The sequence below is a fragment of the Triturus cristatus genome, chromosome 8 (genome assembly GCF_964204655.1).
Source record: "Triturus cristatus chromosome 8, aTriCri1.1, whole genome shotgun sequence".
Classification (NCBI taxonomy): domain Eukaryota; kingdom Metazoa; phylum Chordata; class Amphibia; order Caudata; family Salamandridae; genus Triturus; species Triturus cristatus.
The window spans coordinates 969,508,181-969,536,144 of NC_140591.1; the positions used below are offsets into that span (position 1 = coordinate 969,508,181).

General features: G+C 42.9%; 1 protein-coding gene across 2 annotated transcripts in view; it reads right to left on the reverse strand.

Annotated features, from left to right (window-relative positions):
* OFD1 (OFD1 centriole and centriolar satellite protein) overlaps nucleotides 1–27,964 on the reverse strand; it is a 449,276-nt gene that overhangs the window by 380,213 nt on the left and 41,099 nt on the right. For both annotated transcript variants that reach the window (XM_085622492.1, XM_085622491.1), the window contains exon 2: nucleotides 11,248–11,360. In XM_085622492.1, the coding sequence (XP_085478618.1) occupies nucleotides 11,248–11,343 (96 nt within the window). In that variant the 5' untranslated portion in view covers nucleotides 11,344–11,360. The remainder of the gene's footprint in view (nucleotides 1–11,247; nucleotides 11,361–27,964) is intronic.

The window sequence follows — 27,964 nt, forward strand, 5'->3', positions numbered from 1 at the left end:
GCACCACTCAATTAAAACTCCGCTTGCAACACCAGCAACATTGGGTGATATCATTTTCAATACTAGATTGTTAAAGTTACCATGTAGCTTTTTATCATGGATGACTAGCGTCTCCAAACCCATGTTTTGATGAATATATGTGAAACTTATAGGCCATACAAAAATATTTGTACACACGTTGACAGTGAGCGTTCATAATCAATACCCTGATGGTTTTACACTTGCAGTGGGAGTGCCTATGAAATGCTTCTCCCACTCTTACACACTTTTGGATCTCTAGGTGACATAGTGTAGGTAGACCTAGGAGCAGTAGTATTACACACATGGATAGACTAGGAATAGGTTGAGGTATTGGACATCCAAGATAAACCTTAGGTACAATCTATTCATGTTCCTGACTGAATCTTCTGTTTGCCTTGTTGCCATCTCAACACACTTGACAATTCCATTGGAAGTTGTTTCCCTACTCGGGAGCAAACCCAATGATGGAGCATGCCATCAGTAACATTTGAGTGTCTGACACCCTTTTAAATACTATAGCCTACATCACAAAGCTTTAAAAACCGCTACATTTAGATGGGATACCAAGATTGGACACTACAGTATGAGTAGCCAGAGGGAGCAATATCTTGTGTGCATGTTCACAAATGCTGTTAGGCAGAATGTTCAACTTCCTCTCCCTGTTAAGTTTTGATTTGATTGATTTTATAGTTAGGACTTTTTATTTTCTTTGAATGTCGGCCTAACAATTATTTTTCCCTTTTGAGGAAGACAAGGTTGTCACTCCCTGCTTCTTTTTTCAGGTCATAGGATTCTACAGTTTCCCTTTTATGCCGTCCTGTCCCTTTGCCCTCAATGTCGGAATGTCTGATCCAGGATGTACTTATGTGCATCTTCCTAAAACAACCCTTGCCACCCCTCTGTCAACATGTGTTAGCGACCGATCACTGGGTGCCCAAAGACACATTGCCTAATTTTTGGCTGCTTTTACAGGCAGAAACACTGCCTCCTCTTTTCCGTGAGGGAGATTAAAGAGCTGTTCATTTTGGGAAGAATCCTCTGCATGGAATTTGTCACCTGCATGACAGATTGTTTGACAATTTCATTGTCCTCTTGAGATATCTATGTAGAACTTCTTTCAAAGAAAGGCTCACAGCTTTCCTCAGATTTCCTTCTTTTCCTCTTCACACCTTCATTACTTCATAGGTGTAATATCCAAATGAACAAGTTACTTACTTTCAGTACCACTCTGTTTTAAAAAAATGTTAAGCTCGGTCTATTGTTTTTAATTGGGTACATCTTCAACCTTTAGAGCAGGTCACAGCGAACGCTAATGTGGATCTCAAGACAGGAAAGCAACTACCTCATAGAGTACCCCTCCATCCACAGGTGTTGCAAACAATACACAGTACAGTATAATGCAGGACAGACAGCAGCAACAGATCACAGTATGTATCTGAACAAATAACTATTCAACCAACCACCCCCATGTGGTCTCTCCTCGGTTAGGTGCCCAGAAAACATAACATTGACAATGGGGATGGCATCTCATTAATGGTCCCTCTCAGGGGTTGAGTCCACCCTTAGTGTCTGTTCTAGATGTTTGAATGTCTCCAAGAGCTCATTCCAGGTTTCTGCGATGGGGCGTTTCCTACACCCTCTGCTGTCCACTAATCGCAGTGCCACTTGCTCACTCCTTGCCCACTGGACCAGTTCTCTCTTCCATTGTGCAATAGACGGGCCCCTATCTGTCCTCCAGTTCACTGTGATATGCTGTTTGGTCAATGTTAGTGCAAGCAATCAAAACCTGGAGCCCACCTATTGCTTTGCTGCCGATTGGGTGAGTCCCGATAGACATACCTTCTGCCCCAGCGCTTTGCCCATGTGTTCCAGTATCTCTCTCCAATACACCTTAAATCGCTTCACACTCCCAGACCATGTACACAAAGTCTGCCGCCGCTTACTCTGGGGGAGTTATATATTGTGGTAAAGGCAATGCGCGATAGCCTCTTGGGCATTAAATAAGTTGTGTGCAAGTAATTACATTTTATGTGTATGAGCTGTGTGTTGCAAGAGGCCCTCTGTCCGCTTTCCAATGCCCTTGCCCATTGCTTGTTGGTGAATTGTTTCTGGATTCAGGTTTCTCATCGAGTTCTCAGCGCCTGTAATGGAGGTGTCTTATACAACCAAGATATACTTTTGGTGCCACTCTTTCTGTTGGATATTCTAACCCCAGAATTCTCATCTTAGAATATTCCACTGATGTTAGACTTAATCTGGAATCTTTTTCAGCAGTGTTCCTGCATGTCGTTAGCTGGTGGCATGCGACTCCACGTTGGCTCTGATACTTCTGAAAGTGATGGAGCAGAGCTGCATAAAAATGCTACCCCTGCGTAATGACGTCAGTTTCTTATTTCCATTTTTGCATTCTCAGACACCGAGAGTGAACAGTTGTTGGTACGAGAATGTGGATCTCTAACTTGGGAACTTTTTAGATGTTAAAAAGAGGTGACTCCACAGAATGTGTAGTGGGGAGAGTGACAAGGTATCTGTGATTAGTTAGAGTTTCTGACAGAAAGAGTTTTACCAAAGGTAAATAACTTGTTCTTATTGTGGATGCTTCTAACCACAGATACCTCACCTTAAAATAGATATTCAAACAGAGTCTCCAGAAGAAGGACTTGTAGAATGGACTCAGACCAAAAGGTCCAGTAAGACTAAGCAAGTAAAGTGTCCTTCCTGATGAAGCTGGCCATCAAGGCAGTAGAGATTTGTGAATGTATGAATGTTACACAGTTCCTACAAATTTAGTCGGGCTGTGGACTGGATCAACAAAACTTCATAATACAAGAACTGAGTCTTCTTATATCATCAGTAAATGTTGGTTTGATAGCTCACAGTATTTCATCTAATATTCTAAACCTCCCGCGTTATAGATGCTGTCGGCCAACTCAAACATGACCACTCTTATTCCCAAGGAATTAGTGGAGACAGATCAAACACTTTTATAGGGCACTTTCGCATGCGTAAGGTTTCACAAAAAGAGACAATAATATATTTGCAAATGTTTATTGAAAAGATCTAATCCGTGCAATCTAGACATGAACTTATTATTAGCCAGATGAGACACACCATTGTTATAAAAATTGTTAGAATGGTGAAAACTACTAATAATTCAACCACATGGATTACTCCTAATATTACTCCTACCTGCCACTAATAATCCTACACTAGCGAGAGCATAGTGGGAGTACCACTCTGCCAGTTGGAATGATCTAACCCCATACCTTGGTGTAGTGTCTCAGGAAGCCATCCTCAGTGCATGAACAAATGCACTTTATCTCGGTGTGAAAGCATACACACATCTGCCTGCACAGCTATCTTTCTTCTTAGGTTGACTGTTGGGCCTGAAAAGCTGCATCTCATTCACAGCTCTCAGCAGCTCCATGATAACTCTGGTGTGAAGTGCCTCTCACCGAATTCAAAATGGACACGGTTTAAATAATAAAAAAACAATCTTATCTCATTCAGTCAGAGACACAGAACAACATCTTTACGTACTCTGGGTAAAAGAATCACCTCCTACGAGCACAAAATAATGAAAGAACATTGCGTTCTAGTACGAAGCCCTGAAACTAACCGTGCAGACTTCAGGACAACAATGTCCAACCATGATAAATGTGTGCATGGCATTTTATCGTGTTAGTAAAAACATGTTCAAATCATCTAAAAAATAAGCGAAATTAGAAGGAAAAATTAAAATGGAGACAAAATGTAATCCATAAACATGCTGTTACGGCCCACGGGTTATTCTCATTCCCCAGCACACGTAAATATAAAACTTTAAAGTATATGTTTGTTAACAACAATCATAGCAATGAGAATAATTTGTGCTAGCTTTGCTTCCCTCTGTAGAGTTTGTGGTTCTCTACACCTTTCAGCACCGTCATAGAAGTAGAGAACAGGAAACTAGTGTGTGAATCTTTTAGTGGCGCCTATACACCTATGACTGATACCACGTTGCTATTTGAAAACTGTTACGGCCCACGGGGTTGGCCGCCGAAAGAACACTGACGCAGCGCGTTTCAGCGCTCCAAAACTCGGAGTAACTCCAATTCCCAGGAGCCCCGGCGCGATGACGTCAACAACGTCCGTACGCGCGCAAGACGGAGCGTCTTAAGCGCTTCCATGGCGGCGAGAAGCTGCCGCTTACTTTTCCGGAGGGAGCGGAGCTTGAAGCAAGGCTGGTAAGGGTGCGCAAGCACCGACTCGGATTTCCCGCATTGCGCTGGTCTGCTTAAAAAGCTTCGCTTATCTGTGGTGGCTGTGTAGGGGACAAAGGATAACAAAAGGAACGCTCTGTTGGCGGAACCAATTCCCGGTTCCTTGCAGAGCGTCCTTTCTTCGTGAACCCCCACTTAGCCTTTCCCTGTTGGCGAGCACGCTCTTGCTCTTGCAGGGAAGGCGCCCTGTGTTTCCTTCTGTGGGGCAGGATTGCCCACTTTGCCTTTCCCTGTTGCGAGCACGCTCTTGCTCTTGCAGGGAAGGCGCCCTGTGTTTCCTTCTGTGGGGCAGGATTGCCCACTTTGCCTTTCCCTGTTGGCGAGCACACTGTTGCTCTTGCAGGGAAGGCGCTCTGTGGTTCCTTCTGTGGGGCAGGATTGCCCACTTCGCCTCTCTCTGTTGGCGAGCACGCTGTTGCTCTTGCAGGGAAGGCGCCCTGTGCTTTCTTCCGTGGGGCAGGATGCCCAAATTCGCTTTTCCTGTTGGGGAGCTTTACATGGCTCTTGCAAGGAAAGCCAAAGATTGAGTTCATTTGCGTAAAAGCACTATTGATAATTACTAACTAGCATCTACCAGAAACAGAGTGGTATCAAGTTTATTTGCGGACATACAAGCTGATGTCCCCGACTAGGAGGTCCTATCCAAGACTCATTAGAGAGGCTGAATGGATTGAGTTCTGTTAAAACCTATGAAATGTGCGACACTGCCAGACTTAGCCGAGGAGATATTTCTCTCTTTACAGGTATGGAATACTGCTAGAACAGCCTTCCTCAGTCAGGGTTAAAGCGAGGACAAGCAGATTGCTGTGTACTGTTGTGGTTTGCTTATAGTTGTTTTATTGTCATTTCAGGTCTCCCTCCCTGCTGTCCCCTTCCTACCCTTCCCCCGCTTGATCTCTACATGGAGTCTGTGTAAACAAATTCAGACCGTGGTGGTGTCGAGAGGTGGACCATTACTTGCAACGTTCGACCCTGAGGATTCCAGGCCACAACACATGCACGGATGCCCATGCTGCAGCCTGGCAGATATAAAGAACAGACATTCTACGAACAGTGGAAGCAGCCTAAGCCCTGACATAACGGACTCTCGGACATTCCGAAGGAGCTTATGGCACAAGACTATCCACCTCAACAGAGTCTTCCTCAGCACAACTTTCCAATTCTTAGCTCCGGAGAACCCAACAAAAAGGTGATCTTCTAGTCACTGATCCTTGGTACGATCGATGTAACACCTTAAAGCTGTTTTGAGGTCAAACAGATGGAGTCTCTCTGCCTCTTTCGAGGGGGAGCGAAGAACACAAACGGAGTGAGGGATTGCCCTATGTTACTGTGAGTTACCACTTTGGAAAGTATTTCGCCTGAGTCTTCAGCATCAATTTGTCTGAGGAAAGAAGTTGTAAATGGCAGTTGCACTGAAAGTGTGTGGAACTCACTCATGCAACCCACTGATGTACTCATTAAGCGGAACACAGTCTTCAAGGTCAAGAGATGCAGACAGGATCTAGCCAAGGTTCTCCCTCTGTTGGAAGATACCCTGCACCGGACGCAGACGCCACTCGTAATCTGCCATGCGCCACCTGCTCAGCTATTCTGCTCTGATATTCGGGTACCTGCTAGGTGGTTCACTGCCAAGGAAATGCTCTGGTGCTCCAACCGGCTCTAGAGGCGTAGAGCATCCTGGCTTCGGGCCCAGGGCCCCTCTCCGTCCTGGTTTTTTTTTGCAATACCAATGTTGGGGGTGTGGCCTGTGAGAACCTGCACCAGCCTCCCCCTAAACGATAGCAGGAAGACCTTCAAAAAGATATAAATGACCCACAACTTCAATAAATTGATACGGAGCAGAGGCCTACCAAACCCTGCAGGGATACATCCATCACCACTATCAGCTCTGGTTGGGGAAAGAAGAGGGACCTGCCACTGGTCTAATTGCTTTCAAGCAGATGCCACTGTAGATCATAAGCCATTTTAGTCAAAGGCTTGGATGGTATCAGTCATATTTATTTCATGCTTGACCAATTAGAACTTCAGATTTTATTGCATGTGCCCCCTGGTAGGCTGCCAAGGATGATGCAGCAGGCTAGTAGGCTATGAAGCCAAAGAGTCGCTCTGACGATGATCCATGACTGTGGATCATATATCAGGTCATTGCCTGGAAACACACTGTACCAAAGATTGCACCAATGAAAGGAAGCCTCTGTAATGGAATCAGGTGAGAATTTGGCTCATTGGTAGTTTACCCCAACTAAGTCAAGAAGTTCACCATCATCTGAAGGTGGAATCTGACTGCATGGTTGCCCCCACTTTTTTCCTGGTGTTTTGCTGGTTTTCGACTTAATTTGGCTGGGATCCTGCTATTCAAGCCCCAGCCTATCTGCTTTCCCCTTTAAATTGATTACCAGTACTTTAGGTACACTCTAGATTGGATTTTGGGGTACCCTTTAAGTCCCTAGTATATGGTATACTATGTACCCAGGGCATAGGTACCCCAGAGGCCTACCAGGGGCTGAAGCATGTATTATGCCACCCCTGGGAAGCCTTCCAAAATGACACCACAGGTCTGCTACTGCAGCCTGAGTAAGGTGGTGCATGCACCCCTTACTGACATATAGGTTCACTATATCTCTCCATATCACTGCACATGTAAAACTATCAGTCACCCCAATGGCAAGCCTTAACAATTCTGAAGGCAGGGTGCTGGGTTTCATGTGAGAGGGCGGCCATGCATGAGCAGAGCCCCTCTGCAGCTTTCGGAACCTTTATTCCTGGGTGGTTTGTGATGCAGCCAGACCATATACTCTTAAGTGCATTATAACCAAACGGCAAATGCTAACTTTGGAATGGCTGCATGGAAACATGTTGTGTTTGGTGTCAAACGCCTTGGAATCATACCTCCACACCAGTAACTGGTGTGGGAGTATGATCCCACCCTTCTAGAGGGAGAGACATGACAGCACCTGTATACCTGGTACCAGCTAACAGAGCCCTGGCATCACAAAATGGATGCTGCCAGCCAGAGACACAAGTCTGCCCTCCTGCTGCTGCATGATGAAACTCCGGTAGGGGAGGCCTGGACAATAGGTTTCCTGTCACAGGGAAGTGTCACCACCTCCCAGACAGGCTTTAGTGTATTGGGGCTGGGTGGATGCTCTCCAAGAGTGCTTTGAAGTCTGCACTGGGGGCACATCTGGTGTCCCTGTGCATAGTCCAGCTCAAACCGGTTGCAGGGGCTACCAGCCCCTGCTCTGGTGTGAAACTGGACAAAGGAATTGGGTGTAGCCACCCCTCTTTCCTGACCCTCCCATAGGTGGGTCCCTAGAGTTTGTTCCACCCCTTCCTTGGGTACAAGATAGGAACCCCTGGCTACAGGACTTTACATTACCCCTGGACGAAACTCTGATACATAATCCTGGAACTTCGACGATCTACAAGGCGCTAGATGACTGAAGAATCTCCCTTGGAGTAAAGGAGTTACTCCCCTTCAAGGCAAGCACCTAAAACGCATCTGACCGGATTGCATCTCCGAAGCTCCCGCCGGACTCCGAAGAATTTGCAACACAGGAGGTAGGTTCCCAGACTTCTCAGAGGCTGACCCGAGCTCCTAGCAAAGCTGAGACCCGTAGCCCTCGTGGGGACCGTGGAACCGGAACTCCTGGACACTGTGCACATTTTCAAGTGCATAAGCTTCTTGTTGATCCTTGAGGCTGTGCTTTGGGCTACTTGTAGTCCACACCCCGAGCAGTGTCTCTACCGAAGATTACTGGCCTACACTCACCGAGTGACCCGTGGGCTGGTATTGTGTGATTTCTCTCGAGGTCCCTTCGCGATACCTGGTCCGTCGACTGGCGGGACCCTGGGAAGGCAACTAACTTTAATTGGGCTTTCCTGGTTGCTCCAGACGTGCCCTGACTCTCCATCGCTTGAGGAGTCCTCAGGACCTTGCTGGTCCGCACCGAAGCGTCTTTTCTCTTCCTGCGTGGGTTGCTGTTGCCAAGGCTTGTTGGGTTCAATCCGAGCACTGACACCGCAGCACTCGACATCCTTAGTGGGACAGCTCGAATCCAGCTCCTGGTCGTCGTCAACGCCTCCTGGTCCTCGTGGCTGCAGAATCAAGCTTCACCTCTTAGCACCCGACATCGGTGGGCATTCGTCGATCATGCCCCTGGTCTCTGGCAAGTGACGCAGACTCTGTCCCCTCTGCTTTCAGGTTCTTCTGATCTTCGATCCAGGCTTGGATCACACCGGACACTTTTCCTCTCCCGGCAGCAGCACTTTGCAGCAGATCGCCTTTGAAATCAACGACGATTTCCGACACCATTTGACACCTATGCACCCGGCTTCCCTGGCTGAGGTAACTCGAGTACTCCGGTGCTCCCGTGGGTGCTGGCCCTAGAACCTCCTAAGTCTAAAGGGGTTTGCTCAAAGTCCTCTCCTAAGTGTCCTTAACTTCTAAAATTCCAACGGCGATTTTCTAATAGAATAGTACGGGGCTCGCGCATGTGTTCTCACACTGCAAGCATCCCCGTGGGCCTCCTGTGTCACTACCTTGGGTGGTTCCTTGGGGTCCCAGCGATTCTACGTGCTCTAGGCACTGTGTCTGGTCAAGTCGTGGTTCTTATACCACTTTCTTAATATATGGTTTGGCCCGCCCCTTGGGCCCATTGTATATTGTGCTATTTACTGTCATTTTAGCACAGTATTATTGTGTATCTTGGACTCTAATCTCATAAAGAGATTAGTAGTGAGTGTTTAGAAATAAATACATATATTTTATATATACCTTGTGTGGTTCTCCTTTCATTTAGTGATTCAAGAAGTTATAATCTGGTAAACCAAGCTGCTTTACACTCCAAGACTTAGCCTGAAGGCTGCTCTCCATAGCTACCACTAGGATAGCTTTCAATAAAGGTTGTCTTTAAACCTATTCATCAATAAGGGTTGTTTGGACTGGTACAAGGTGCCCACTATAACTAGTGGACAGCATATACCAGGCCAACTTCTTACACCCACTTTCAAGAGCCAGTCATCAAGGAAGGGAGAAGACTGTTGCTGACAACTACCATCACTTTTATGAACACCCAAGTGGCACTGATGAGGCTGAAAGGGAGCACAGCAAACTCAAAATGTTCCTGGTCTACATTGCACTTCGCCTAACGTCAGCCTGGACTGGAAAGCGAGCATATGAAAATAATTGTTCTGCAGATTCAAGAACACCATCCAGTTGTCGAGGTACAGGGCAGACAGGACCTGGGCCAGCACAAGCATTCTGAGTTTGTCTTTCCAGAGGTTTGTGTTCAGATGCCAAGGGTCCATAATAGGCCAGAGACCGGAATCCTTTGTTGGCACAAGGAAATAACCTGTGTAACAAACGTCTCCTCTTTCTGTGTCTGGCGCCCTCTCAATAGCACCTTTTGGAGGGTCCTGCAGAAGAATGGACAAGTACTCTTTTGAAATTGTCTCTGATGCCAGGGGAATGTACGGCAGGAAAAAAGAAGAAAAAGTAGGGAATAGATAAGCTGAATGATTTGTAAGACCAATCTGTCAGGCGTGACGGGGTGCCACATAGGGAGGAAGTGCTGAGTTATACCGGATGGCCATTTGCTACTAGGAGCAAACTAAACTAAAGCAGTTGCCATTTGATGGAGTCAAGGACATGAGCAGACTTCCATGTTGTGGAAATAGCCTTGTTGTCGTAATTGTAGCTACTTGTCATCTTATTTTGCTTGGGTCTAAACATTAAACCTAAGAGACATGTTCTAAGAGTAAAAAGATTATGCCAATCTGTAAGTACAGTCATGCAGATGGTAGTCTTGCTCCAGAACTGATTTATACCTGGGCAGGACCAGAACACACGAGAAAAAGTGGTTCCTGAATTTTCACACATAACGCATCTATCAAGAGCAGGGAACATGCTATTCACTTTCTACGGTGTGAGATATGTACAGTAGAAGTAATTAACTTGAAAAAACTTGAAGCATGCATTTTGGATACTTTCGGCACAACCCTGCGGGCACTAGGGCACTCTACGTCTGACAGTGCTCCACCTAGATCCATCTCCCATTTTGCCATTAGGGCTCCAAGACTGTGGTACAATTTTTAACTAAGTGCATTATGTAGATGGCTTATCATGCGGCACCCCCGATCCCATATTAACATTAGCAGGATCTTGTCCGTTTATATCTCAGCCTTGCTGTGGACTCATGTAGTAATTGCTGCATGGCGTAAAGCAGAGAGTATTATAAACTGACCTTGGTGCAATTCATATTCGTCTCAAATAGAAGCATAGCAATAAATATAAACATTTCAAAGTGTTTTTGCATACTCCACAGTGCAATCTGGATTATTTCTAGGAGCTACATTAAATTTAATGGTTATAAAAAATGTTGAATTGAGTGTGCAGAAATATAACTTCTAGAGGAGCGAAACTCTCCGCTTACCATGTTTATTAGACCCACTCAGGTAGGTGAAAGGACAATTCATATGTCATGCTCATTTAGGATCATCCAACCAAACAGCTTGCAACTCTTTGCCTCCTTTTAGCACAAGTGAAGCCCAAAGAAAGGCAGACAGAAGAATTTAAGACGCAGATACAATATGAATGTGCACAGTTGAAACAAGGTATAACTGCTAACCATTTTTGGATTTCAAACGTGAAACTCCTAACCCTTTTTGACTCATGTACATACATTAGTAACAAGAGTCAGGCAGGGTCTTTTATGTAACAGCAAAACGGAAAACAGTATTCTCTGAAATAAATTGCAAACTGAACTGAGGAATCTGAAGCACATCTTTAACCAAACATGGAATGCAAGTGTGGGGAGAGATTTGGGAATATCTAGCTTGAAAAAGTGATTCAGTTGTTAGGGTTTCGTGGGAATGCAATCACAGAAGGAAACATGACAATGTTTGTCTTCATCTGAACTACAGTGATTTAATATTTAATATTTGAATGTACTTGATGCCTTACTTTAAGAGTGTCCAAAACTCCTCTGTTTTTAAACGTTTGGTAAAGCCGTTTCCGTAGTTCATCCTGGGACATGGCTTGTAGTTCATTAGAAGACATAGTGGTCTGTCGGAGGTCTGATAAAAGCACAGAAAATAAAACAGATATTATGCCTCTGAAAATAATGGCTAAGCATTATGGGCTATGTCTGAAACTCTTAAGAATCCTTAAAAAAACAGGTTTAAAAACTACTCAAAGGACAACTGAATTTGCACGAGAGAACATTTATGAGGTTCCATTAAAATCTGAGCCTCTATTTGAAAATACTGAAGTGTTGACTAATCTCTTTATAGATTTCACACTTAAGTTCATTCAACCTCTAAATCAATAGAGCAGCAGCACCAATCTACACATTACCTCTTAAACATCAGCTCTACATACAGTGAAACCCTGCTTAAACATGATAAATGAAAGCGAAAATGGTCTCAACACATACGAAGACTAAACCATCTCCAGCAAGGATGCAGACTTTTCATTGGATATTCAATGAGGAGACACTCTCTCCACATATACCTCTACATCCCAGCCATCCAATCTGAAAGGCATCTCTTCCTCCATCAGTAACTTGGACAGTGCTTTCAGCCTTTGTGGGAATGTTATTGCTATATTTCTAATGGCGTATTAGTCTTGCAGAGGCTTCCAGATCGTAAAGGAAAACAAAAAGAAAAGAAGAAGTGTTCCTCTGTTAGTTCACTCTATGTTGAGTTTTCTAAGCTGTAATGTACAACAGTCTTTGATGCCACTGTAAGAGTTTTTCAACATTCTCATTCTTCTAGTCTGCTGCCATCAACAGTTTTGTTGTGTTCACTAGCTGTCCCTAAAGTATTATGTCACCTTTAGAAATAGGAGTGATCATTATCTCTCTGGATCCAAGTGTTAGCTCCTGGTCTGCTTCATTCCCAACACTTCCTCAACTTCTTCAGATCTTTTTGTCTCTCCATGAAGTGAGGAGAAAACACTACTTCAGAATATGTATTCTGTGCTGCATGCATTTATATCCATGAGCTATATCTCTCCAAAAGTTCTAGCGTCTTTTTGATCAATGATCTTCCAATTGTGTCTGATACAGTCAGACACAGCCATTTTAGGACCTATTTGTTTATTTGTGGTGCTATATCTGCATAGAGAGGCCATCATGGCCCTTGAACCTGTGCATGCTTTGATGATTTTTTCAACAAAAGGTGCCAGTACTTGTGATACTGCTAGTAGGTTCTGTGGTTACATTACACAGTGACGTATCTGGATGTAGCCAACCATATTAGTTTATGAAAGCTTAAACTCTCAATATAAATTGATAAAATATTTGGTTGACCGCCTCCAACAAAACATATCCAATAAAACACAATTGTCTTCCTTTCAATTTGAAAGCTCTAATTTCCACATCAATGTGGTAAAGGGTGGACTTTTTTTCAGAATGTGACAGGATAAGGAAAAGATAAGATATTTTTTCAAACCTACAACAAGGTCCCAGGCTTCCAGAACCATAATGGTGATGTTGCTCATGTAAATGTAACAAGGTCCACTAATTCGTGGCAGTCATAACAAGGTTCTTTACTCATAAAAGCATTCAGCAAGCAAATGAGACCTGGCCTGCAGAACTATACCAGGCGTATATCTCACTGGGCTAATATACCCACTGCAAAGATTGGACACCAGGGGCACATCACAGGTTAAAATCCCAAAATGCCCACTCAGATATGCATGCTCCTGCGATCAGTTTGAAAACCACAGCCCTTTAATAATAGTGTGACTACGGTTCTCCAAGTGAACATGCTGCCTGCAAATACACACTTCGTATTGGTTTTTTTTTCTTCCAGAAAATGCATTTTCGAGCAGGACGGCCCCCCTTTCAACATATGATGTTAAAGCAATCTTCAAGCTATTCTAGGCTTAACCCGTCTTCTCCTGACAAAATCCACTTTCCTTTCTGCATTTCTTACCTTACATTTTGCTTGGCCTGTATTTAAATCAGCTGTCAATTTTAGCCAAGTAGCTTTCTTTATCATAGAAATCAAACTTTTTAGATGGATTCCAAAATTTCTGAGCACGTTTTAGCCCATTTGAGAGATTTGATGCTTTCAAGAATCTGGATCTTATTGGGAGCTAACATCGGATTAAGCATTTCCAATTTACTACAGAGTATCTTGAACCCTGTGGCCCTCTCAAATACTTCAAGTTATTTTAAAAGGTCTTGTAGAGACCGCTTCAGCTCCCCTTCAGAGAGATGGGCATCATCTACATTGACTGATTTTATTCATTTCTACACAATATTTTGGGCTAGTTTTATCATAATTTTAAATGTCTCCATAGCTAAGACAAATGAGTCACGGGGATAGGGGTCACACCATGCGCCTCCTCAGAATTATTGGATTTAATTTAATGCTGATCACTGGGATTTGGAAGTTGGGCACTCGCTATCACTCAGCTGTGGAAACTTTCTCTTTCAGAAACCGCCAGCTCACCAGTAAATGACGTTGTACATACCAAGGGCTATCCCTGTTGCAGTACAGCACGTAATCTCAACGTTTTCCAATTTGGTGCATTATTTGGCTAATACTACCATTGTCTGATGCTTTTAATAAATCCAGATTTGCGAGACTAGCAAAAATGGTAATACCACATGCCTGATTGCTTAAACCTTTGTGACTATGTTTTCCATATTTATCACTGTCATTCATCTATAGGATGTATATTCCTCTAGACATTTGCCTGGCTCTATTGTAAGAGCATTATGAAAAAATGGATTTCAATCTGCACTCCTAACTTCTATTGATATGCCAAAGAAATTATCAATGTAAAAAATTCAACCGTGCCTGGTGCTGTGATCTGAGGAATCTGTCTATGACCCTATTGACAACAGCTAAGAAATAGGATACAGAGAACATCCGTTCCTGCTCACAGCGCACTGCTCAGAGTCCCTAAGGTTTCTTATTGTACCATATACAATCTCACATTATTTCACCAGAAATCAAACTTTATACACACATTGAAATTGAAAAGGTTTTTTCATTGGTATGTATATATATATATATATATATATATATATATATATATATATATATATATATATATATATATATATATATATATATATATGAAACAGTCTCGTCTCACCAAGTTTCTCAACAACAAACGAGAGTGGACCCAAGTTGAGTGCTGGTTTTCTTATTTTATTTCCTTAGTATGTCGCCATGACGCGTTTCGACAGCTCCCTGCCTTGATCACATGACAGCATTACTTCGTGTGTTCAATCCATTTAAAGTGACAGTGTCCAATCAAACAATTCATAGACATAAAAGACATAATTTGCATGATATTTACGCATGGATGCTCAAACAAATGATGTGGCTAACAATCGTACAATGTAAATATATAAATACAAATAATACTAAGTTAGCAACACATTTTTTTACAAAAACATAATCGGAATTTAATAGTTTGCATAAATGCTTGGTTCCTGAATTATGTATTGTAAGACATTTGCCAGTCCCATAATGTTGAATCTTTTTTTCATAATAGTTTGCTTAAATGCAATGAAGGGCTGGTGTAGCCTAATGCTTATTATGTTGAATGGACCACTTATTCAAGTGCCTAAAATGTGAGAAAATTAATAAAATCTAAAAAAATCCCCATATTACAAACAGCTATATTTTACCCTAATTTTTCTAATATTTTAAAGTGCCCGTGCCTTATTTACTAAAATATTGTAACATTACCTTTACCTCATCATATGCTGATTATATATCTTTTATGCACCATTCCATTTTTAGGAGGTAATAAAGGGTATTTGACGTACCAGTGTATAGACAGGGTTCAAGAAAAAGGAGGAGTTTATGGATATATTTTAGAGTAATTGATTCCCACCATTGTACTTTAAAAATAATATAAATATGTATATAAATATTAAATACATAAAATGTTAATAAATACAATTCAATTACTAAAATCACTCCATAAAATCTTTCCAAATTTACAATATAAAAAAACAGCATAAAAGGAAGAAAGTACATAGAGGATAAAAGGTCCCCAGACTCAGTAAACGTTTGACCAAAGACCATGGGTATAAAATATATGCATTTGTTTTTGTTTTGCTTGTTATAGATGATGCCAATGATGTCCTTCTCAATCTAAATAAGTGTGCAAATCCTCACTGGTGTTAAGGCCCCCCGGCTGCTTTGTATCCATTTCTAAAATATATTTAGTTTCAAGGCGCCTTAGTTTGTGTTCCCGATCACCTCCTCTCTTTAGTGGAGGGATAGCATCAATGACAAAATATTTCAAATATTTAAGATTGCTATCATGATGCAATTTAAAGTGCCTCGCTACCGGGTAACTTGGGTCATTGTTGACGATGGCCCTTGTGTGTTGCAAAATGCGTTTGTGGACAGATAACTTGGTGCTGCCTATGTATGATAGATTGCAGCTACATTGCAAGACATAGATTGCAAATTCCGTCCGACATGTCAAATGTTGTTTTATATCAGAGGCTTTGCTACTAAATGCAGTGTTATATGAGGTTTTATTTATGCCATACTGGCATGCTTTGCAGCTAGAGCATTTGAAGAAACCATTCCTGGCTACTAACCATCCTGTCTGCTGTTGTTCTTCATGATTTTTCCGAACCAAAGCATTGGCCATAGAGAATGATTTTCTGTAGGTTATAGCCGGATGCTTAGGGAGCATTGCTCCAATTACTGGGTCATCCCGGACTATAGGCCAATTTCTTCTAATAATGGTTCGCAGCTGTTGTTCCTGCCTGGAATAGGTTAGTATCAATCTAGTCGGTTCCTTGTCCGTCTTCCCTTTACTTCTGCTCGCTATCTGTGATTCGCTCTCTACCTTCAGTAAATCATGTCTGGAGCGTTTCCTGGATTTAACTATGGCATTGTCGATAGATACACTCCTGTACCCTCTTTCAAGGAATCGCTTTTTACTTTCTAACTGTTTCTCATGCAAGTCGTGATCGTCGCTACAAACCCTACGAATACGCAGCATTTCCCCGTATGGGATGCTTTGTATTAAATGAGGAGGGTGTGCACTGGATGCATGCAACATAGTGTTCCCTGCCGTATCCTTACGATATAGGGATGTTGTCATGTTATTATTTACTATGTTAATTTGTACATCCAAAAAAGTTATATTTGTCTTGCTAACATTAGAGGTAAATTGCAAATTCACATCGTTATTGTTTAAAGATGCCACAAATTCATATATATATTCACCAAAACCCCTCCATGCAGGAAGAAGAGAAGGCCACACGTGTAATCTGTCAGGAAGCACTTTAATGGACAGCTTGGCATAATGCATTTCGGCATACTCTGCCTTCCTCAGATGCCGCTGCTTCCAGGTTGCGGTCCCAATCCCGCCTTTAAAATTGTCCTGCAACTCTCCCATTGGTGGGGGCACTCATCACCCCAGGTCATGTGCTCGCACACCTGATGCAGTTCGATGAGAACTACATCTCCCAGAGTTCTCCATTGCTGGGTAAGTGTTGCGTGGGGGAAATTAGATAGTAAACGCCAAAATAGATTGGTGCTGTGCAGGGCAAGGCGCGGAGTTACCAGTAACCACAAGTCCCGGTTGTTAAAATGTCCTGGTGCCCCCTCGAGTCCCCTCAATGTTCCAGCCCCCAATTCAAGTGTCCGCCGGGCCGCAGGTTTGATTATAGTGAATCTCCCCTCTCGTGAAGTCACGAGCTGCCGCTGGCAGCAGCCTCTGCTTGGCTTGCCCTGTAGGGCGGGCCAGAGCGATACCGATACCTCGGACAAGAAAACTACTGCAGATGCAGACACCAGGTGCGCTCTGGCCAACTTGCAGCACTGGGCCTCCTTGCGCGTGTCTGGCAGACGCGCTGAACATTCACTAAAACCCCTCCATGCAGGAAGAAGAGAAGGCCACACGGGGAATCTGTCAGGAAGCACTTTAATATATATATATATATATATTTATATATATATTATCTACTGGCGGTCGCCAGTAGATAGTTATAGTTAGGACCGTGTTTCCATAGGAAATCCGCAACATTCTATTTGGAATAACTTTGGCGCCGATTGATGAATCCTCGTGAAATTTTCAAAATAGGTGGGGCGCTCCGCTCCTACCCTGAAAGTCACGGGGGGATTCGTCGAGCGGGGGCTGAGAAAAAAACGGGTTTTCCCATGCAATTTTCCATAGGGACCTTTAGTCCAAGGTACAGCCCAAACGGCTGAACAGAATAACTTTAAATTTGGCAAAGAGGTAGTCCTCAGGTCAGGGATGTGCCTTTTGCATATCTGGAGTCAATCTGTTCATTAGTTCCTGAGAAAATTGCAGTTAAAAGTACATATATATCTATAAGCGCGCACCGTGCGCGCACGGTGCGCGCACGGTGACGTGCACGGTGACGTGCGCGAGCGTAATTCTGATTGGTTGTTAGATGTCAGTAAACATTCAAATCGGTCGAAATCAGGAAGTGTCGGCCGCCATTTTGTCTCTCGCAGTCGGAGGCAGTGAAAAACAAAAGGTGGAGAACGTGAAAAGGGGGCATGGTGGACAGTTCCTGACCCCCTAGCCTTGGTCAGGGGGTCACTGAAGGACCCCCAAGGGTGAAAAAAACGTTTTGTTTTTTTTAAAAAATGCGCGGGGTGCGCGCACGGCATGGACAACGCATCGTGGGTGCTCGGTGCGCGAAGCGCACTGAGCGCCCACAGAGCGCGCACGGTGCGCGCACGGTGAAAAACCTTGAAAAAAATATATATTAATAAATACATAACTTAGCATTTTAAAAACCGTACAAATTCACTTAAAAAACCAAAGGTTTCACACACGTTATAGTTAGGAATTAGCATTTAAAAAACCTTGCAAATTCACTTAAAAAACCATAGGTTTCACACATGTTATAGTTAGCTGGACATTTCCCTCGTAAAAAACCAATGAAATTCCCCCGTTATAGTTAGTGCAGGCAACTATAACTCACGCGACCGCAATCCTCTGCTGATGACGTCAGATATTACATCACTGATTACATATGTGTCTTTCTGAAAAATAAATATTTGCAATATATGTATAGCTAAACATTAATGGAAGAAGACATGGGTAAATAGGTGTCTAAATACAGTGATGTAATATCGGACGTCAACAGCAGAGGATTGCGGTCGCGTGAGTTATAGTTGCCTGCACTAACTATAACGGGGGAATTTCATTGTTTTTTTACGAGGGAAATGTCCAGCTAACTATAACATGTGTGAAACCTATGGTTTTTTAAGTGAATTTGCAAGGTTTTTTAAATGCTAATTCCTAACTATAACGTGTGTGAAACCTATGGTTTTTTAAGTGAATATATATTACCTACTGGCAGTCGCCAGTAGGTAGTTACAGTTAGGACCTATTTTCCATAGGAAATCCGCAACATTCTATTCCCAATAAGTCTGGCGTCAAAAAGGGGGGTCCCAAAACACGTTTTCCCCATGCAATTTCCCATAGGATCTGTTGTCACAGCTACAGCCCGAACCGCTGAACGGAATGACACCAAATTTGGCAAAGAGGTAGCCCTCAGTTCAGACTCGTGCCTTTTGCACAAATGGTGTGAATCCGTTCAGTAGTTCCTGAGAAAATTAGAGTTAAAAGAACATAAATATCTATGGCCGCGGAGGATCCGCGGACCGTACACGCACCGTACGCACACCCTCCCCGAACCGAGCGCGCACCCTCCCGATCGCGCACTGAATGCTAATTGGCTGTCGAGTGTCTCTCTACATTCGAAACCAGGAACTGTTGGCGGCCATTTTCTGCCTCGGTAGAAGCGCAGCTGAAGAAGCAAGGGGAATAAGTGTGTAAAACATATAAAGGGGGCAGAGTGGAAATACTCTGACCCTCTAGAGGTGCTTAGGGGGTCCCAGAAGGACCCTCTGGGCCCCCCTGTTAAAAAAAAAAAAAACGGCGAAATGCACGCACAGTGCGCGCATCCTATCACTTTGGGTACGCGGATCCGCTGATTTTTTTTTTAAAAAAGACAAGACATCATTGGTTGTATGACTACTTTGTACACTGAAAGGTAGGGTGTATATTTCTGTTTTTTAAAGGTATGATTCTTATTGGTTAACAAAAACAGATTGTAAGGAACATTATATATGATTAGCTGATATGTTGAAAAGTGAAGCACACTTACTCTCTTGTGTAGGAACATTGTGTGCTGAACTACTGACCTGTGCGCTTAGTGCAGTGTTCCATGACCTGTTTCTATGGTAACAGGCAGAAGGCAGATTGGGGGAAGGGTTGAAATGTATTTCAGTTGGAAAGGGTTGAAATGTTTAACCAATAGAAATGTGTGTTTGCTTTTGAGTTTATGTGTGAAGGATTGTGATTTGATGTTTACATGTATATGTGTGGAAAATGAAAGGGAAACTTTTCCATTCTTTGTTTTTGCTGAGAGGTGCACAGTGCAGAGATTCTGTAAAAGAAAATATGGTGAGTGACTGATATACGTCTTAATCTACAAAAGAACTTGAAAGATGAGTTATTTAATTGTGAGGGGATGTATGTAGACTATTTTGATTTTAATCAGACTAATGCATTTCTCCTGCTAAAGTGTAGGGAGTACTTTTTTTCTCTACAATCTTATTGACAGTGTGTGTGCATGTAGAAACCATTCTGTGATAAGCATTTGTGTTTTTCGTGTGTTTGCAGACAGATAACTGTGCTGTTTTTATATTTTGGTAGAATTAGAAACCAGTCATTGTTTATGAATTTGTGAAATGAGTTATGTTATGTTTCTATACTAAAATGTAGTACTACTTCTAGATGAAGAAATGTGTTTTGGTATAGTGCAAGGGATAGTGTTGTTTGTCTAGAATCACACAGTGAGTCTGTGTGCATTTGGGAACCACTGTGAGAGAAGCATTTGGTAACATCGTGTATTTGCTGACAGATAACTGTTTTAACCTGTCATGTTGTGAAGTTTTAGTAGCATTAGAAGACAGTTATGGCTTATGATTTGATTAAATGAGTCAGGCTTTGACAGAAAAGTGCAGTCCTGAAATATGTAGATTGTGTGCAGTTCCCTTACCACTTGCACTGTAGTGAATGAGTTTTGGTAAACTCCTAGGGATAGTGGTGCTGGTCTAGAATCACAGTGTGAGTTAGTGTGTATTTGGGATCAGTGTGAGAGAAGCATTTGGTGACATCATGTATTTGCTGACAAATAACTTTTTTAAAACCTGTCATGTTGTGAAGTTTTAGTAGCATTAGAATCCAGTCTTTGCTTATGCATTGATTAAATGAGTCATGCTTTGACACTGATGTGCTGTACTTAAATATGTAGATTGTGTTCAGTACCATTAACTCTTCTAGACTAGTGAATGAGTTTTGGTAAACTCCTAGGATAGTGTTGATTGTCTAAAATCACACTGTGAGTCTGTGTGCATGTGGGTAAGGATTGTGAGAGACGCATTTGGTAACATCGTGTATTTGCTGACAGATAACTGTTTTAATACCGGTCATGTTGTCAAGGTTTAGTAGTATTAGAAGCCAGTCTTTGCTTATGCTTTGATTACATGAGTCAGGCTTTGACACAAAAGTGCAGTCCTGAAATATGAAGATTGTGTGCAGTTCCCTTACCACTTCCACAGTAGTGAATGATTTTTGGTAAACTCCTAGGTATAGTGGTTGTTGTCTAGAAACACACTGAGTCTGTGTGCATTTGGGAACCACTGTGAGAGAAGCATTTGGTAACATCGTGTATTTTTTAGCAGATAACTCTTTTAAAACCTGTCAAGTTTTAGTAGCATTAGAAGCTAGTCTTTGCTTATGCATTGATAAAAATGAGTCAGGGTTTGACACTAAGGTGCAGTTCCATGTACTATTCTGTTCACTGTGGCAGAACTGAAAATTTAAAAGTTTTACCTAAGCACTGTCCTAGAAGTAGTCTGATTATTTAGTCAGTTTCTAAGTACCAAATAGATTGCTTCAAATGTCTATGCAGTATGCATGTAGTGTTCTAACATACTATACACTTGTCTTTTACACCTTCAATTCCCTAGTCAGTATCCATACACTTCCACGAAACACCCTGTCACTCCCTTTGCAGTCCTCTAGAGACCCATTCAACAGCATGTACTAATCCATTCACTGTGCCAAAACCCAAACACTTATAAATTCACCAAGACACTCTCTTTCCAGTACTCTAATGATTCAGTCACTGCCTAAGTATTCATGCACTGAGCCAGGTCTTAGCACATGGACTTCTTCAAACCCCTATCCACTATGCATGCAGTCCTCTAACCACCTACACACTTGTCTTTCACACCTTCAATTCCCCAGTCAGTATCCATTCACTTCCAGCAAACACCCTGTCACTCCCGTTGCACTCCTCTAGTGACCTATTCAGCATCATGTACTAATCCATTCACTGCGCCAAACCCTAATAAATTCACCCAGGCACTCTCCTTGCAGTACTCTAATCATTCAGTCAGTACCCAAGTATTCATGCACTGAGCCAGGTCTTAGCACATGGACTTCTTCAAACCCCTATCCACTATGCATGCAGTCCTCTAACCACCTACACAATTGTCTTTCACACCTTCAATTCCCTAGTCAGTATCCATACACTTCCAGGAAACACCCTGTCACTCCCTTTGCAGTCTTCTTGTGGAAATATGGATTTTTCTGGTCAGTTATGTCCCCTATCTTGGACCCCAACGGTTCTATGTGCATGTTACAAGTACATGTATGTTCCCTCCAGTTCCAGTTATGAAGACGCAAATACATGTGCGTCCACCTTTAACATGTCCTCTGTCAGATCCGCCATGAATAGGCCGGATATTTCATTCCTAAGTATGAAAAGCCACCGGCTTTATATGGTTCACCTATGCCATTTTACAGTCCAGGCAAGTAGGCCCTGATTCTGTCATCAAACTCTTCTTGCCTTCTGCCTCTGAAAACTCCAGTCTGAGCCTGCATCTGTGACCATGAACTTTGTCTCATTCTCTGCGCGGCTCACGAAGCCTGACATCAGCCTATTCTCTGCCAAGAACTGTATTTCACCTTCGAGTTATCTGCTTCGCCCCTTAGCCGATGCATTCCTGTCTAGTAGTTTAAGTAAACATTCTTCCAGCTACCGAGCAAAGGGCTCGGCTTCTCTGTCTTTATGCAAGTAATTCATAGTCCTGTTACCATGGAATATTCCTACCCCCTCGCATTTAGTGTAGACACTTAGACGCTTGTACACGCACGCACAGTCAGTATAGAATAGATTCTGTCCGAGAGTCCTTCTTTTGTGGATAACATAGTTCTTTAAACATAGGATGTTAGATATGATTTGGGATTAGGTTGACTTGACCCCCCAGACTTTTCGTCTCCACATGTAGAGCTAAATGTCAAGTCCCCTTCACCCCCTAGTTGCACGTCAATCACACGTCATGCTGCTGCGCGCGCATCTATGCCAAGTATTATCTTATAGATCCACCTATATATGACATCATAACCAATTATGTTCCTTTTTACTCCTTATTACACCCATTTTCGGTTACGCATATGAATCGTCATTTTCCTTATCAATTGTTACGCCTACTGCATTCGCTTCATCGTAATGTATGTACTATAAAAGTCATTTCTTGTCAATAAAGTATGTACTTCACTTCCTGAACCTCCGTGGTGATGGAACTTGGAGCAACCGATTATAATCGATCATTGGAATAAAGCCCATTCCGAACCTCTGATACCACGGATTCTGCCTCTCATTTTACTGAGCTATTTTATTATGTTTCCGTATCAAATTAAGTCCCGGTAATGAATTTTATTTACCACATGAATGGCGCCCGAATAGGGACACTTTCTCATCTCACGCGCCGGCGGTGAGTTGCAGGCCCGGTCTCTTGCCACAGCTGGACGGACAATAACGCGTACCAGCAGGATTTCCTGTATCTCCCTCCGGTCAAGCGGGGGCGACTGAGGCTGCGATCAACACCCAGACGAGGCGGTGAGAAGTGCGAAGTATCCCGACCAGAGCCTAGCTGAGAGAGCAAGATCCGAGGTATACAGAGGCCCACCAGTTTCCGAAGTCCCAAGTCGAGTCCAGTCTCCGTAGTGTTCGAGTCGAGTCCAGTCCGGTCCAAGTTCAGTCTCCGAGGCCTTCCGTTTCCGAAGCTACCCGGTGAGTACCATTACGGGGGAGGCATTTCTGACGTGCACATAGGTTGTGCCGGTCAAGACGGGTTTGGGTACACAAATCCGGTCTGCACTGTTTTAGCAGTGTATATGTACTGTTTAGCAGTATATCAAGTATTCCGAAGTATCTAGTTATTGTCAAGGAATTATGCTTGGTGATTAGTTATGCAGACGATCATCATTGTTGGTTATTTTAAAGGTTAAAAAATGTTTAATGTTTAATGTTTAATGTGTTAAACGTCCTGCATATTGTGGTATGAATGGTTGTTCATTATTGTGCTTTTGTACTAAGTGTGTTCAAGATTAAGTATCAGATCAGTTCTCAATATGCCGCTCTTTTCGAAACTAAGACAGATCACTACAAGAAAAGGGGTACTCGAAGAAGCCGTTCCTATTCCTCCTAGGGACACTCCAGGGTACTTCATGTATCATAAACATGGCTTAGACGCTATATTATTTCTTGATTTATGGGTAGACTACACCAAGGAATTACCAGAAAGTCAGAGGTGGCCCACAGCGGGAACCTGGGATGCAGAGTGCATCATGAAAGTAGAAGAAGAGTTATGGAAAAGGAAAGTCAGACAGTCACAGAAAGATGCCGTTGAGTTATGGCGTAAAGAATCTCATAGACGTACAGAAAAAGCACGTAGACAGGAGGAGAAGAGTAAAGAGAATTCCAATAAAATTCGAGAAAATCTATTAATTGAGGAAGGTATCCGAGTGAAATCAGAACAAGTAGACAGACAAAGAAATGCCCTTATGAATGGTATGTATCCCCTTCTGGCCGAAGGATTACCTAAAGCTACTCCAGAAACACCGAAAGACTTGCCGCCCCCATTATTCCCAATAAAGGTACATCCTAAGGGGCATCCTAGAACCGCAGAAGATGTTTTTTTTTCCTCATATTTAGATGACGCAGCTCCCGAGTATGCTAATTCCGCCCCACATAGACCGCCTATCAGGGAGGTTCAACGCCAAGACCCAGTACCCGTATCCCTACAGCAACAGATCGTGTCACAAGTTCCGACAAGCACATCTGTTTCTACATCTGTTCCTACAGCTGCTTCTATAGCTGTGTCCACACCTATAGTTGCTGTGTCACGTTCAACGAATCCTTTCACACCCGACACCCCAGATGGGGCTACGGGAGGTGCTAGTGACATTTTTTCTACGCCACCCAGAATAAATAAACTTACCTTTCAAGAGTCAGCACATTCACGTACCCCCAAACTCATAAATGCCCGTACGCTTAAGGAACTTCTTATAGATTGTAGATATGACCCTGTGCCCGGAAAAGAGGACGAAATGACCCTAGCATCATTACGTATCAGACGAGCCGCAGTGTATTTAGGGAAATTACCAGGAATGACTGCGCATCTAGATAAAATATACCATTTGGTCCAAACAGGGCGAGATCCAGAATGTATTAACAGAGCTATGGAATACCAGAAAGTGGAGATACAGGGGGAACTGTTACGTTTCCTCATAAATTGTGTGATCAGAAATGAAGACCGACCGGGGGTAGACCCGGAAGCAATGCAAATTCTTACCAGATGGAGCCAGAATATATCAGAAGGTAGACATGATAAACAAAATTGTATAATAGCCATGTGCCGAAAGATCCGTAAAGAAATAGAACGCCTACACGAAGAAAGATTAGCGGTAGACGAGTTCGAACAAAACGAGGGGGAAGGGTCAGGACTGCCCGCAGGACAGTCAGACACCATAGCCTATGTAGGTAAAGGAAGATCTTGTAATAGTAATAGATGTCCTATTGACCCGATACGTCCAATATGTCCAGATAATAACAGGAATTTCCAAATACCTATAATTAACATCAGGTCTAACGAGCATTCGTTCCAAGCCGCCGACAAACTACTCCGAGAACGAAGGGGTTATCATTTCCTCGATTCTATGGATGAACAAGATTTAGCTAGGGCAGCTGTCCATTGGGTGGACAGTCCCGGAAAATATAGTGATGATACAGTAGCACGCGCATTTTTGAATCTCACCCCAGATGAACAGCGGTTAGCTGGGATTTATATGATTCAACAACTCATTATACTATATCAGAGTCAGCATTCGGACCCTGGTCCCTCACCTGATATATTGACTGAATTGCTTATGAATAGATGGAGAGGTTCAGGTACTAAATTAATTAAAGAAATTCTAGAATCAAGAAAGCAGTATATTCTTTTTGTATGTTCAGACCGTGTCTCATTGCCCATCAAGGAAAGAACCACGTATTACATGGATAGACAGAATCCCTTACGAGAAGTACACCCAATAAAGGGCGAGGACAACGAGTTTAAGCGCGTATTTGTATATACGCCCATATCAAAAATAGAATTGTTAGAAATGAAGAAAGTGGTACCCAGTCATGACAAAGATCCAGCGGGTTTTCACCGAGAAATTAAAGACATGTTACTCATGGGAGAGTATACCTATCCCGACATTATGACAATATTAAAGGTATTGATGCCTGCTGGCATTTATGAGAAACTCAGGGAAAAAGAGTGGGAGGTAGGAGACCAAAAGATAGAATGGTCAGTATTAGAAGCAGAAGAAAAGGCCCGAACTGCAGGAGCAGGACTTGGGGATAAAACTAAAGCACTACCAGGTTTATTAGTACAGGTACTGCCACGTTTACTAACTACAAAAAAGGAAGATTGGGGTACAATTTCAGCCTGTAAACAGAAGCAAGATGAAGACACTAGTGATTACTATGCCCGATTTGAAAAATGTTTTGGTATAAATAGTGGCATAAAAGCGAGTAGCGAATCATACCCACATCTGTTTGTAACAAAATTAGTAGAAAATGCCCTGCCCCAAGTAAAGAATAGAGTATTAAAATTCGAGAGTACCTGGCAAGGTAACACTCCATCACAAATGTTACAAATGTTACAGTACCATCACAATAGAATTAGAGAGGAACAAGAACATGAACACAGACGCATGAAAGACACGAAAATGAAAATGTTAGTTTCTCAGACAGTTCCAGCTGAAGGACATAAAAAGGGTATGACACATTCCGATTCAGCCGGACCTGTAAAAGGGACATGCAATTATTGTAAAAAGCCAGGTCATTATGTACACGATTGTCCAGTTTTGAAACATAATATCACCATAGGTAAAACACAAGAAAGACCACGGCCACCTAGACAGGACCAGAATGAACAAGGAGCCCCGCAGCATGCACAGTCCATGCCAGCTCCACCACAGTCTGTACAGTTTGTGCCAGCTGCACCAGCGCTGCCCGTTGCTGCCACACACACCACGACACGACAACTGTACCAGACCGCACAGTACGACTATCCTGATTATCAACGATACGCATGAACCAGCCTAGAGAGGGAAGTTGACTTACCCCTTATCGAGATCCCTGTAGATCAAGAAGGACCTTATGTACATAGTGAATTGTTAGGCCAAGACAGAAAATTTTTACTCGATACAGGGGCAAGTCGAACGACCATAAAACGTAGTGAAGTTCCAGGGGCACCCCTCTCAGGCTCTCAGAATATTTCCCTTGGTTTTTCAGGAAAACCTATTGTTAATGAAGTGTCACAGCCTCTCCCACTTACGATAGGACCTTTGACCCGAACTACAGATTTATTACTTACTAAATCATGCCCAGAAAATCTGTTAGGAATAAAAACACTGAAAGCTCTAGGAGCCATAATATGTTGTTCTCCGGAAGGAGTAAGGTTGTTTTTACGTGATTTTAAAGGTCATTATGTGTCTAGAGACATGGATCCCCGACTGCAGACTTTACCTACACATCTATGGGCACAAGGCCCTACTGATGTTGGTTGCATGAATATTACACCATATCGAGTCACATTAAAGGCAGGAGTGGTACTACCACGAATGCGACAATACAAGTTACCACCAGATGCTGTAGTGGCTTTGCTGCAAATCATTGACGAGCTCATTGCCCAAGGAGTGGTTGTAGAAACCGACTCCAACATATGTAATTCACCGATAATTCCGATTCTTAAACGAACAGATCCAAAGGCCCCGCCAGTATATCGATTGGTTATTGATCTGCGCGAATTAAACAAATGCATTGTGCCACAATTTCCTGTGGTCCCAGATATCTCGTCATTACTGACAGCTATTGATTCCGAAGCGACATTCTTTACTGTAATCGATCTCAAAAATGCCTTTTTCAGCGTCCCAATAGATCCGGAAAGCCAATATTTGTTCGGATTTAGTTTAAATGGGCGTAGCTTTAAATTCTCACGCGCACCTCAAGGATTTACAGAAAGCCCCAGCATCTATAGCCAAGCACTGAAACGAGAACTCAACAGCATCCACATGCCAGTTAACACTGCCTTGCTTCAATATGTCGATGATCTGTTGATCACCGCTAGAAGCGAACCCGAATGTGAAAAAGCATCACTGACAGTTTTACAATTTCTAGCTGAAAAGGGACACAAGGTGTCCCCTTCTAAGCTGCAATTCTGTGTCCAGCGAGTTATTTATCTTGGACACTCGCTGTCCAAGGAGGGAAGGCAGCTTACACCCGACCGCATTCAGT